This window comes from Magnolia sinica, chromosome 10, assembly GCF_029962835.1.
Source record: "Magnolia sinica isolate HGM2019 chromosome 10, MsV1, whole genome shotgun sequence".
NCBI lineage: Eukaryota > Viridiplantae > Streptophyta > Magnoliopsida > Magnoliales > Magnoliaceae > Magnolia > Magnolia sinica.
This window is the reverse complement of record NC_080582.1, coordinates 11,189,190-11,204,569: the sequence shown is the minus strand read 5'-3', so window position 1 is coordinate 11,204,569 and position 15,380 is coordinate 11,189,190. Positions and strand designations below refer to the sequence as shown.

The 15,380-nt window shown below is 38.6% G+C and overlaps 1 protein-coding gene across 1 annotated transcript; it reads left to right on the top strand.

The window, feature by feature from the left end:
- Window positions 1-14,369: 14,369 nt before the first annotated feature.
- On the top strand, window positions 14,370-15,380 carry LOC131217338 (uncharacterized). Its single transcript, XM_058212252.1, has 3 exons — window positions 14,370-14,772; window positions 14,844-15,082; window positions 15,186-15,380. The coding sequence occupies exons 1-3, from the start codon at window positions 14,634-14,636 to the stop codon at window positions 15,378-15,380; spliced, it is 573 nt and encodes a 190-aa protein (XP_058068235.1). The 5' UTR covers window positions 14,370-14,633.

Genomic DNA, 15,380 nt, shown 5'->3' with positions numbered 1-15,380 from the left:
AAGAAAAAAAAAAAAAAAATCATTTCATGCTCCCTCTCCCTCTCTCACATTTCTCTCATCTCCCATCTGTCTCATCCTCTCCCCAGTGGACCCCACACGATGTGGGGTCCAAACCAGTGATTGGATCTCCTCAATTGTAATCAATGCACCTCTCCTTTTTCCAATCCATGACTGGATGGTTATGACAATCAAGTCTAGCGACTTATAGTCAAGTCTCCATATTGTTGGGTTTTGCAAATTTTCAAGTAGTAGGCCCATCAATGGATATATTTGGTTTAGATTTTAAGCTGATTTGTTTGGCTTATCAAGCCGCGTCTATTACAAGTTTTATTTTGCATGGCCCACATTGAAAGAGACCATTGAATTGGAGCTGGCAATATTCTTCAACTCTGTCAGCCCATGGCCGGATGGCCAGTACTCGCCTCAGGTCATGCATATTATGTTGTGCTTCGTTTTTAGCCTGAAACTATTAAGTAGGTTAGAAGATGTGGCGTGCAATGACATGGAGAGAGAAATTGGGACTGTAATGGCCTGAATTGCATAGGCACATGGAAAGGATGACATGTGCCAGCTAACTCAGGATAAAGAATGAGCCGTAGGTTGGCTTTTGCAGGTAAAATTCTTAGCCATCATTCAGTTTTTAAACAGTGGTGAATCATAATATGTGCATTTCTACGAGCATTTGAGGTGTCAACTTCCAGATCAGGCTGCTTGAGGAAAATTGATTGCACACCTAGCAATAATTCCAGGACTTTCACGGTCACTTCCATTTTTTGTTGGGTTTTGCAAAATTCCATCAAGGAACCTGTGACTCTGGTATCAAGTAGGTCCAGTATGAAGATCCATTTGCCCATTTGATAGGACCGTCAACTCATCAGGTGGGTAATCTTTGGCAGTGTCCATTTGGAGTAGCACCACATATAAGAAAGGATGATTTTTGAGTGATCCAGACAGTTCATCTGTTGGGAATTTTGGGACCATCTGCAGATAACTCTGGCATTGAACGAATATAACCATCCAAATCAAAGCCTGCAAGTTGCAGATAACATTGAAATACAGCCAATGATTTAATGAGAAAGGGTCTGGGAATCAGATCATAATTGAGATCGTAAAAATGGGTAACATGCAGACTTCAGCTACTTACACACATACATATAGACTGCATGTGCCGTGATCTAGACTTTCATTCTGGCAGTCCATCCGCTGTTTTTAACAAGATTTCCACTATCCCACATTCATGACACATATGATGTCTATGTTCACTAACATGGATGATTTCAGCCGTCTATCAATAAAGACGAGTGGGGAATGCGAATGCTATCTTATGCTAGCAAGCTGACACGGTAGAGCTAGTGATATGGGAACACAGTAGATTCATCACTCCACAGTACATGCTGTTAGATGAAGAATCAATCAGAACCGTATATCTAGTTTTTCGTGCTCTTTATAGTTTAAAATATTGGAGATTGTGCTATAGAATCACATAGAGATGGATCTATGATAGCAATCCAAAAGTATCAAGCAAACATAAGAGAACACAGATTTAACGTAGAAAACCCTTATGGAAAAAAACCACGGCATAAAGCGATAGAAATTTCATTGTGAAAGCACATATTATAGAGATAGAGAATTTACCCGGCTTGAGCAATCCTCAAACCTCACCTTTCTTACCCCTTGAAACCCTAGAGCCCCCTTTTAGAAACCCTTTCAGAAACCTTAGAATGCCTTAGCATACATTTCAATCTCGTATACACTCATTTATATAGGTTTAGAAAGAAAGCGAAAATAGAATAGGAAACAAAATCACAAAATTTGCGTTTCCGCAGAAAATCTGCATAAAACTTTCAATGACATCGAACTAGCTTTGATGTCATCCAAAAATTACAAAACATTTCCAGCGAGCAAGGGCGAAAATCTGAAGAATACTTGATGGCATCGACCGACTTCGATGCCATCAAACCCTCATGGACAGATTTAAGACATATGTCAGTAACAATCTCCAGCATGTCTTCAATTTTCAAACGTGTAACTTCTTATCATCTTCTCTTATCTCTATATTGCATAATAGTTTCATTAACGCTTCTCGTGTATACTCTGTCCTCCTTTTACGCTATCACAAGCCCAAAAAAATTGCACAAAGCTTGAACTTTTCTGTACGAACAACCTTAGTGAGCATGTTTTCTAGATTCACACTGGTGTGAATCTTCTCCAGTGTTCACTATAAGAAATTGGTCTTTTATCGACAAACTTATTTTCAACGAAATAAATTTTGTCGGTACACATAACTTTCTTCGATGAAATCATATTTCGTCGGCAAAAGATTCCGGCCACAACTAAATATGCTCCCACCACCATCTACAATGACGGTTTGCAAAACTTTTCCTGACGACATCATGTATTGTCGGTGAAAACTATTTTCCCGAAGATTATTTCATCGGGTAAATGTAATTTTTCTTGACGAACCAAATAGTTTGACAGCAAAAGATCCCTTAGTGTCCTTTCCGATGACGGAGAGGCTATTTTTAGCAACGTTATAAAATATCATCGGTAAAGGAACCTTTTACTAACGAAAAAATCGTCAGTAAAGAAACTTTTTACCTACAAAATAGACACATCGTCGGAAAAAATGAACTGTGGACATATTATTTCACTTTGTGTGGTCGGGCTTGGAGGATGATGATGATGACAGAGGGAGAAAGAGAGAGTTTGGGATCGGATTGGGTCAGGGTTGGGTGCGGCAGGTAAGGTTACAAATACTTAGAAATTATGATTTTTTATTATATATATACTTGAATATGTGTCGAGTCAAGTTTCAGATCGAATCGAGTATAACCGGATTGAGTTAGTGGGTAACTCAGACTCAACTCAGTTTGGATAGACTCACCCATTCAGCTCGGATGGAGTTTGACAAGTCTAACTCGTCACATGCGTTCGATGCACCTTAAGCTACCTTAAGCTACCGTGCATTCAAGCTGTGAGGGGCAAAATTCATGTATATGTAGAATTTAGGCCGTCCATCTTCTTTCTCCCATACATTTTAGTTCCAGATGACAACGTTCATCCTGACCCATAGATCACGTGGACAACACTCATGGAAACGTGACACCCCTTGTAGAAACTTTCAGATGGAATATGGAGTCCATCGTGCTTTATATATACCATCCAAACCACTCATCAGGTGAGGAAAGAAAGGATCACGGGATACACAATCGCAGGATATTCAGAAGGTCAGATATGCCACATCACACGAATATATAATCTTTATCCTTGAACGTACATTTATCGTCGTGGTGTGTTCCCACTTGAAAAGTGATAAACAGAATTTTCTAAATCTGTGGGATTTCTAGAACATAGGCCTGAAACCAGGTACTGTAATCACGGTTTTAAGGCACAACTCTAGCTGACTCGCTTGATTTTGAATCAAAGTTGCAACTCAGAGGACTTTGTAGTGAATTGGCTAGTCAGGCCAAGTCACCAATATTTTCTGTGCAGACAACTGCTGAACTGAATCAGACGCGACCCAGCAGATCAAGTCCACCCAGCCTAGTCGTCAAGCCAAACTGGACATTTTATGGGCCATGCATAAATAATCCGTGTTGTCCGATCGTATTCCATTGTTCCCTCTACCGACGATGTGTCTATTTCGTCCATGTATTATATATTTTACATACGTTTTCTCCTTTCGCTTCGAGTTTGTGGTGTCCAGACCTCTCCATAGAGGTGAAAGACTTTTGTGGCATGGTAAAAAATTACTTTAACCATGGTCGGATGCTGGGATAGTTAAACCATACTGTCATTGCTTTAATTCCAAGACAAACATCTCAATATATAAATTGGATAAAATCAAATATGAGAAAATTCACATCTAATATAATGTAGCGAATATATTGCCTAAGTTTATTGCAGAAAGATTTATTTGACGTGAAACTCAACTTGTTACGTGTTGATTAGTAATGTCTGGATAACTGTTATTTAAAAAAAAAATTCACAATTAAAAATTTTAGTCTTCAATTAAGAAAATATTGATGAATATGCATTTCTTAGTTGAGGAACTCCTCGCCTTTTCACATGTGTATGCCTGAAGCTTGATTCCAGTAGGCGTTAAGCAAGTGTCCTTGGTTGTCTGTGTGGGGAACACATGTAGAGCGAGAGGGGGTATCATTTTGAAAGGTGAGAAATAAGTCTTCTACTATTGTATTAATGAAGAAAAAAGCCTTTTATCATTGCCTAGCAGAAATAGGAACATTAGCCAAATCACATGGATTTTTATCTCATATCTTATGCTTTTGGATTTTTGTTTAGCTTTTTTCATTTTATAGGTTTGATTTGCTTGTATTGATTGCCTGCAGGGTTTTTGTGCAGTGCCAACTACTTGGGTTGCTTAGATTTTCTCCATAGGGTGTAATGTTATAAGTTAGAAAGGGGTATGATACAGCTCCGTGCGCTGTATAAAATAATAATAATAATAATAATAATAATAATAATAGGTCCTCATGAATCATGCTTCAAAGATTGGATTATCATAACACTCTTTAAACAGGGTTTCATGCCATAACGTTTTGTTCCCTAGCAGATTCTATCCAAACATAGGGGATCTAAGGTGGATGGCTCATAGTGATTACGTATGCTTGTGGTGAACAATCTAGGCCATCCATTTTCAAGCCATTGATTGGATGTATAGTTGATTTTCACTGGCCATTGAAAAATGTGTTAGACTAAATTAAGGGTTCAGATTGATTGAATGCACAGCTAAATCAGGTTTTTATTGGCCTCAAACCGATCATGTAGTGCATGGTATATAGATGCCTAAGAAAAAAGGATCAAGTTGGTTCACACATTTGGTGGGGCGCTGTGTATGAAAGATATACTGAACTAAAACACACTTTTTTTTCTCACCCTCCATTTGTTTTGTACAGTTGCCTCACCATATGAGTGAACCGATTTGACTTGAATCTCGTGCCATGAATCTGCAAACTATGATCTACCTGATGAACTGCTCGGATATTTCACTTGTGTGCCATATTTGCACGTGTTTTGGGGTGTTGATGCGCAGAGCTACACAAGCATGGACAAAGCAAACCACAGAAATATAAAATCCTTGGCCTTGAACAAATGGTCAAGAGTCTGATGTTGATTGTGTGGCAATCATGCATTGAATGTAAACAAAGGAGAAGCTGGCTTTCCACCGACCCATGTTCCCTTATGTTCCTTGACCACGTGTTTTTCGTGGCTTTTCAATTGACAAGACTGAAAGTAAGTTGCCCTGATGACACGGCGATTGCAGGAATTCACCCATGTTGCTTTTTCTTCCTTGATGACAGGTTTTGTGGTTTTTCAATTGACAGGACCGAAAGTAAGTTGCCCTGATGACACGACGATTGCAGGAATCCTATTCATTCGTTTCCATGACTGTGCTGACCTTATGAATGTAATGACCAATCTTTCGTCCAAGCATCAAATGATAGGGTCCACCGTTATCTGGATGTCTTCAATTTGTGCGGAAATTTGGAGTGTTCGGTGTTTGATTGATCGAACAGTCTGCCTGATCAATCGAGAAAATTGAGAAAACCCCGTATTAAATAACTTAGTTTTTGCACAGTTTTGTACAGGTTTGATTGATCAGCCTTGGTGGTTCAACTTATTGATATAATTCAAAAAATTTATATTAACTCTCTTAACATTTTTAAGCATGTTCGATTAATCAAACATGGGAGCATGATGGATTGAGGGTTTGCTTGATCAATCTGGATTGATCGATGCTTATATTGATGGCTTGCATAATTGTGTATTTTGTTTCTTGTTTCGAATGTAACATTATATATATGGGTGTAATGAGGAATTAGGGTATCAAATTGTTTATTCTAAAGAGAAGCTAGGGTTTTGAGAAGGGTTCTCGCATCTGTAAGTTGATTTATCTCTTGTATTTTCAATTTCATAGTGAATTGCTCGTCACTTTGTGTCGTGGTTTTATTCGTAATGATTTTTCCACGTAAAATCATGTGCACTCTATGTTACTTTGTTATGTTTATCTTTCACTTGTGTGATTTAAATTCAGATTCTCTTATAAAGAGCTTGAAGCATGTTTCCATTTACACCTATTGGTTGTAAATTTCAAGAAGAAGTGTGAAGTAGTCATGAGGTAGACTACTTAGGGCTGCGAGTATTTAATTGTAATACTTACTCTCATGTACCATCAATTGAGAAAGATAAGCAAGACTAAAGGACAGAAAAGTATACATTTGTTGGTTATGGTGATGTTGTGAAGGGATATAAGTTGCATGACCAAGTTATATGGAAGATCACGATAAGACGTGATGCTAGGTTTGATGAGGATTCCTTGTTCTACAAAGATAGAGACAGGAAAACTGAAAAGTCAACGATAATTGATGTTGAAATCGAAAAAAGGTGAGACATATGTAGAAGCCGAGCTGCAGGAAGAGGTATCAGAGCAAGCGAAACAGTCACCTATGAGAAAAATTCCACCGAGAGCACGTAGATTACCGACAAGATATAAAGATGACTCAAATATTTTATTTGTTCTCATTATGGATGAGGGATATCCATCTATCTTATATGAAGCATCGGATGACACAAATACTAAGAAGTGGATGCTAGCGATGCATGATGAGATGGACTCTTTGTACAAGGATAAGATATGAGAGCTAGTGGAGCTTCCCGTTGGGCGTAAAGTAATTAAGTCCAAGTAAATTTATCAAAAGAAACAGAATAGATACAAGGCCTGACTGGTTCCGATAGGTTATGCATAGAAAGAATGTATCAACTTCAGTAAGATTTGTGCACATATGGTCAAGCATGTATATATCAGATTTATATTGGTGTTAGTTCTCAATATAATCTAGAATCAGAACAAATGCATATGAAAACTGCTTTCCTACAAGTAGAATTGGAAGAACAGATATACATGAAGCAACTAAAAATATTCAAGATACATGGTTAAAGAATAAGGTTTGCAAGTTGACACTATAAGAAATTGGCCTTTTACTGATGAACTTATTTCCAATGAAATAAATTTCGTTGATACACATGACTTTCCCCGACGAAATCATATTTCGTCGACAAAAGATTCCCGCCATGACCAAATATGTTCCCGCCACCATTTACAATGACGGCCTGGAAACTTTTTCCGATGACATTATGTATCGCCGGTGAAAACTATTTTCTCGACTTTTATATCGTCGGTAAATATAATTTTTCCCGACGAACCAAATAGGTCATCGGCAAAAGATCCATTGATGTCCTTTCCGATGACGGAGAGGCTATTTTTTACCGACGTTATAAAATATCGTCGGTAAAGGAACCTTTTGCTGACTAAAAAAATCGTCTGTAAAGAAACTTTTTACCGATGAAATAGATAAATTGTCGAACAAAATGAACGGTGGACATATTATTTCACTTTGTGTGGTTGATCATGGATGTTGATTTGTAATTTTTATTTTTGGTGTAGCTAATAAGTATATTTAAAAACATATGTACGGAGTGGATGGGGTTAATAGAGCACGGGTGGGCCCAAATATTTTTAAAGCCTTTTACCGAAGAATTGTGAAAAGTATTACCGACGAAAAGTTTCGTGGATAATAATGATATGTTTTACCTCGAACCGACTCCAACGCCCATCTCTCTCTCTCTCTCTCTCTCTCTCTCTCTCTCTCTCTCTCTCTCTCTCTCCTCTTCTTACCCTACCCCCCTCTCCCGCCCGAACGAGTGCTGCTGCCTGCCCAATGCCCCTATTCCGGTCACCCTAAACCCTAACTCACTACTGCCTGCCCGACGCCCGATTGTCTCCTTCTTTGTCTCTCTCGTCTCAAATCTCTCTTATGTTGGTTGAAAAGGTATTTTATTTCGTTCTTATGATTCCAGTCTTTTTGAAATGGGGGTGAATCAATTTTCGTTTGGATGCACGTAAATGGTTTAGGGCTTGTTTGGATGCTTGTAAGTTGGGTTAGTGGGAAGTGACTTACAAGGAAGTCACTTGTAGGTGCTATTTAGGGGAAGAAATTCACCTGTAAGTCACTTACACGCAAAACTGCTAGGAAACTTCTAGGGGCTGGAGGTGAGAAGTCACTTCCCTGCAAGTGACTTACGGGCCAACAGTCTAATTTTTTTAACAAGGGGAAGAGAGGGAAAACACACCTCCATTACCAAAAAGATCTAGCCATTGAAGAAGCTCCACTAAGCTCTCTCTCTCTCTCTCTCTCTCTCTCTCTCTCTCTCTCTCTCTGCAATGGCATTGTGAGCATCCATCTCTCCCTCTCTGCAATTGGTATTTCTGTGCACCCATCTCTCTTCCCCTCTCTCGTTCTTTGCATGCAATTAGGGTTGTCATTTTCTTTTTCTTTTATTCTAATAGACGGATTTAGTTAGGCTGTGACAGTGGGGCCCACCATAATTTGTGTTTTATTTTGGTATATCTATGCCACCTATCAGTTTTGCCTGCTCATTTTAGGGCCGAAGCCCAAACATGAAGTATATCCAAATCTTAGGTGGGTCATACCACAAGAAACGGTGGTGATTAAATGTCCACCATTAAAGCTCCCCACCGTCCAGTCTATTGAGGTGGACCATTTTTATTTAATTACTTTAAAAAATTTTATTTAATTATTTCAATGGATCCTATAAATATGGAGGTGAGCATATAAATATCACAGTGGACCCTAGTAAGGTTTCAATGGTGGGAGTTCCAATCCCCTCTGTTTCCTATTATGCTTCATTTTGGGATCACATCCTAAAAATAACTAAAAAAAAAACTAATGGATGGAGTGGATATTGTCGTAAGTTCTGCTTCCTATAACAGATGTTAAAGTTCTTGTCCCATATCTTTCCTTTATTGCATTTACTAACGACTACTTTCAATTTGTAGAGATTAAGCCATGGCTTACTGATCCTGACTATTGATAAGATGAATCTCACCATAGATGGGCAATGCCTCTACACTCTCCTAGATGTGACGATCCTAACCCTTTCACTGGTTGCATCTAAAAACAGATGATTTGGGAAAGAAGTAGAGCAATGGTCCACATTTAACTGAAAATGGCAAAAGATGTTCGAATCTGGGAGAGTTTTGGAGCATGGTCCATCAGGTTGGTTCCATCAAACCAACAGTCTGGATCGCAGAACCTACAACCTTAAAACCAGAGGATACTTTGCATATTCCTAGGCTGAAGATCCACCATTTTCTGAACCATGCATTCAAAGTGAAGCCTATGATTTGGACATTGTTGATTTGGTGGGGCTCAACAAGGATGGAAGATCCTAACCCCTGGCATTTACTGCATCATGTCTCTTTTGTTTGGCCTTCCTGAATTGTTCTTTCAATTTTAGCATGCCCATCACCCACATGATTGAAGAGGCTATTGAATTAAACAGTCCAGTTTAAATGGATCCTTCTGTCAGGGAATTAATGTCATCCATTTGCATGCACCCATTTTTATTTTATTTTATTTTATTTATTTTTTGCGTCGGATGTAACAATTTGTAAATTTAAAATGGGTGTATGTAAATCAATGAGAGTGTGCATAAACATCAATTCCCTATATAAAACGATTCATCTAAGTTGCACTGTTTGATTTGAACTACTAGTATGCTGCATATGCAATTTCATAGTAATTTCTCAGTACTAACCACTAATTCCCTAGATAGAATGACCCATCTAAACTAGACTGTTTGATTTGATCTACTTGTATGCTGTATATGCAATTTGTAAGTAATTTCTCAGTATTAAACATCAATTCCCTAGATAGAATGATCCATCTAAACTGGACTGTTTGATTTGAACTACTTATATGTAGCCAATGCAATTTCTAAGTAATTTCTAAGTACCTGAAATGTGTGTTGGACCTACTTGAAAATCTAGATAGATAAACTATTGAAGTGTACCACTGCAACTCAGAGCACTGAAACTTATAGTGATTTAAAAACACTGTAGCATCTCCCAATAATCTGTTTGACAAATGCTTTAGGGATAAAATTACTATCAATGGGCTGTGTTTGAGCCCGCCAAAATCAAATTTTTGAATAGGACTGGCCCATCAGGCCCAGCTCAAACAATTCAAAATCCATGAAGAAGCCAACCCCAAGCTCATAAATTAGACATCCAAATCCCAACAATTGTATAATTAATTAATTGTATTACATTGCTTCTTCGCTTTTCTCATTATTATGCATTGTTTATAGTTAACCTAATATGTATTATATTTTTTTCTTAAATTATTATTGTGACTTGTTAGTTTATAGTTGTGACTTGTGAGACAGTTTTTTCTCAAAAGTCAGGCAATTTTACTCCTCAATGGGTCATAATATGTAAAGTGAACTAACAATCAAATGGATGCTTTCTACCCACCCATTTGTTCTATATGCTTTAGCCCACCTGAGTTTTGAAAGAGCATGACCCACCTGATTGAGCTTACTCGGATGTGCGTTAGAGCTATTTGGATGTTGAGCGGGGATCCCTAGAAGGTGAAAACCGTTGTTATAACCATGATGAAGCTGTCCATTTCCTATGGACAACAATATAGGTGGCCTGGCCATTTGGACGAGCCCATATTTATGTATTAGCTCAGAATTGATGGAGCAGACCAGGATGTGCGTCAGAGCTATCCGAATGTTGAGCAGAGGGTCCTTGGAAGGTGAGAACCGTTGTTATGACCATAATGAAGTTGTCCATTTCTTATGAACAGCAATATGAGTGACCTGGTCATTTGGATAGGCCCGTGTTTATGTATTAACTGGAAATTGATGGAGCAAACCCTAGTATAACCCTAAACATAAACCTATACCTAAACATATTCTCAAATCCCCAAACCTAAACCTACACCTAAACATATTCTCAAATCCCCAAACCTAAACCTACACCTAAACCTAAACCTATCCTAACCTAAACCTAAACTCGAAAACCTAAGCCGAAACCCGATCTTGAACCCGAACCCGAATCTTAATCCCTAAACCCTAAACCTAAACCTATTCTCAAATCACTAAACCTAAACCTACACCTAAACCTAAACCTATAACCTTAACCTAAACCTAAACCTAAACTTAATTCACTTAACTTAAACCTACACATAACCCTAAACCGATAACCCTAACCTAAACCTATATGTATTTGTGCATGGATGAATGGCTAAAGGAAACAATTTCCTCCCTTAATTTACCTCTCTTTCTGCAATGGCCTACTAAAGTTTTAAATCAAGTTGAAAGTTGGCTCTCAGGGGTTTCATGGGTGCCACATCACATGGACCAGATTTTGGGCCTATGACACACACACACACACACACACACACACACACACACACACACACACACACACACACACACACATATATATATATGAGTAATGCTCACACACAATCAGTTGGACATTACATTTTCGTCCAACTAGTTGTGCATTTAATGAAAACTTTCTTCCTAATTAATGTAAATGCTTCCATTACATGCTAATTAATGTAAACCTAAACCTATTCTCAAATCCTTAAACCTAAACCTACACTTAAACCTAAACCCGATCCCGACCATGATGAAGCTGTCCATTTCCTATGGACAGCAATATGGGTGGCCTGGCCATTTGGACAGGTCCGTGTTTGTGTGGAGCAGACTCGGATGTTTATTGAAGCTATCCTTGAGTTGGTTGAGTGTTCAAGACCTAAACCCTAAACCCTAATCCTAAACCCTAAACCTAAAACTAAACATCATGGTGGGGACAGTGTCGCCGACCGTTGATTCCTTCCTGGGATCCACCATGATGATTGTTTGAGATCCAACCTGTTGGTAAGTTCACACAGACTTAAACTGGAAGAAGGGATAACACAAATATCAGCCTGATCGAAAACTTTTGTGGCCCCAATTAGTTTTGAGGTCCACTTGACCTTTGGATCTACCTCATTCTTCAGCTCATGCCCTAAAACGATCTCTCCAAATGGATGGACGTTGGATACAACATATACATCATGGTGGGATCCAAATCTTAAGTGGACCATAATATAGTAAACAATGGTCCATCGTGATTTATGTATTCCATCCACTCCGTTCATCCATTTTGACAGATAATTTTATGTCTTAAGACAATAAATGAAGTGTGTGTGTGTGTGTGTGTGTGTATCTTAAATGGACCACACATTCAGGAAAGAATGTGAATTGAACTTGTTCCATTCAAAAATTCTTGGGGGACCGCGGAAGTTTTAAATCAAGGTGATATTTATTTTTTCCCTTCATCAATGTCTGTATGATCTTGTGAATAGGTTGGATGATAAATAAACATCACTACATGCCCTAGAAAGGTTTTAATGATGGAAATCATTATACCCACTGTTTCTTGTGGTATGGTCCACCTGAGTTTTGGATATGATTCAATTTTAGTTTCAACCCCTTAAATGATTTGGAATGGCAGATGGACAGTGTAGATCAACTACATATACTTATAGTGGGCCCAACTGAGCATACTGAGTAACTCAGGACGCAATCCGATTCCAGGCGTAACTAGCTTAGTGGGTTAGGCCTTGACTATGGGACCCAACTCAATCTGTGTTGTACATTTATGTCATGCACTACATTTGCAGCAGCTTATTTTAGAGGATGTCCCAAATTGAGGCACATCCAAAGATCAAGTGTGGATCACACCACAGGAAAACAATGGTGATTGAATGCCCGACGTTAAAAACTTCGTCGAGCCCACTATAATGTTTATTTGGCATCAAACATGTTGATAAAGTCTAACAGATCCTAAACCTAAGAAGGAAAAACACAAATATCTGATTGATCGAAAACTTTTGTGGCCCTAAGAAGTTTTTAATGGTAGGAGATCAATCCTCACTATTTTCTTTGGTGAAGTCCACTTGAGCTTTAAATCTGTCTCATTCTTTAGTTCATGCCTTAAAATGATCTCTCTAAATGGATGGATGGTGTGGATACAACACATATATCATGGTGCGCCCAAAGAACTGGGTGACGTAACATCCGTCTAGTGCAAAAGAGCCAACCAGCTTCCATTTCCACTCCGTTTCCGGATACAGCCAGTTACGACCCTGACCTACACCTTAACCTAACCCTAAACCTACACCTTAACCTAACCCTAAACCTACACTTTAACCTGACCCTAAACCTACACCTTAACCTAAACCTTTAACCCTATTCTCAAATCCCTAAACCTAAACCTACACCTTAACCTAAACTTATAACCCTAACCTAAACCTAAACCTAAACTCGAAAACCTAAACCTAAACCCAATCCTGAACACGAACCCGAACCCGAATTCCTAAATCTAAACCTAAACCTAATCTCAAATCCCTAAACCTAAACCTAAACCTAAACCTAAACTTAAACTTGAAACCTAAACCTACACCTAAACCTAAACCTATAACCCTAACCTAAACCTAAACCTAAACTTAATTGTCATGTTCTTCTGCAACGTCTACTACTGGTTGCGATTCGTGAATTCATAAGCAAGGATATCAGTGCGGCGCTGATTGAGTTGGGGATATTCTTTAAAGATTTATGTTCGAAATTGTTGAATGTAGAGGTTATTAAATGACTGGAGATGGACATTGTCGTAATCCTTTGAAAACTTGAAAGAATATTTCTACCTGTGTTTTTCGATGTCATAGTACATCTAGCGATTCACTTACCGCACAAGACGAAGCTTGCAGGCCCAGTACAATATCCTTTGCAAACTTGAGACAATAAATGACAACATTGCAGATGATGAAGAGGAAATACTAATTAGCAATAGTGACGGTAAAGAAGAAATAGTCCTAAGCAATAGTGATACAGACGACGATTATTAAATGTACACAAGATTTACATGTCATTTTTCAATTCGAATAATTTGATTATTACATGTATACATGTTTTACAAGTCAAGATTTATTCATTTAATTGACTTGTTTATAATCCACATTTGCAGTTGAGTTAATTTCTTATCATGTCTTTGTCAAATTGGAGCATAGCGGAAGCACGCAACATACTTCATCAGTTGTTGCGGATGGACTTTCCCGCCCTATCTTCTTCTGGTAGGGCCAAAGAGATACCCGGCCTGGTCGATAAGTGTAGGGAGGAATATATCAACGATGACTTAGATGAAAGATTAAAAAATCTTAAAGAAATTTCGGACCTGATGGAGGAATATAACCGCGAAAAACTTCATATAGAAGCTGCAGTTATGTCACTTGTACATGTGAATGGAGTCCTGAGAGATCAAATTTCTCTCATTGTGACTAGCATGTTGGTTGTAACAATGTCGAGTGCTTCACATAGCTTGACATATACTTCTACACTGTACAATAACTTACGCAAGGAGTACTTCGGATAATTGATCCAAAGTTGTTTATATTACAATGAAATACATGTATTTAATATAGAATGACAATGTGTAATGAAATTTTTAAATTTTACTAGAATGTTTACGGTTTTATTATATTCTGCTTGCATTATAGTGTAATGGTCTAATCATATTTTAATCATCTCTCTAAGCATAAGCACAAATTCATTCTACCATCAACACTACTTGTATAATGTTTTAGTATATTCCACTTGCACTGTAAAGTTTAATGTGTTTATTATATTGATGTTCATACACTTGTACTGACATTGTTTAAATTTATAAGTTCGTAGTTCGCACATATTCAGTCATGGCACCAGGTGGGAGATCAGGTCGTTCGCGCACTGGATCTACCCCTTCCACCCGTGATGCGACGGAGACAGCATCGACGTCACATGCTGCATCACAGGCGTCTGATCCCTCGGTTGCGCATACACCGGGCACTGCATGTAAGTCTAGACATATATTTCTTTTAGTGACTTCTGTTTATGTTTAGACTTACATATTTCTTTTGCGACAGCATCGTCGACCAGCCGACGAGGACGTGGACCCACGCGTGGGTTAGTTTTAGAGCGACTTACGCGTGAGGGTAGGGTGACGGTAGAGTTCCCACAGGACTGCCTTAGACCTGTTGGGGACAATGTCAGGTTGTTTACGTCGGAGGTCAGTGTCCTATGCCGATCTCTGATCCCCGCCACCACCCCCCGTTGGGCAGACGTGACAGATGATGTGCGACAGCTCATCTGTCAGTGCCTTCAGGTAAATTTTAATAAATTAAATTTTCTTTTGTGAAAGTTCATTTACGGTTAAGTTATTTTCTTAATAAGTTTATTGCCTTAATCTATTATTTACGAAACTGCAGGATAAATTTATCTTAGATTTGAGTGTTCTGTACATTTCCCATGCCGTCGATAACATGATTAGGGAACAGTTCAAGGAGTATCACGGAGAGTTACACCAGCGGTACAAACTGTGCAGGACCTACGATGAGGCCGTACTGTCTACACCGCCACACATGACTTTAGACGACCGGAGGATACTCTACGAGAGATTTTAG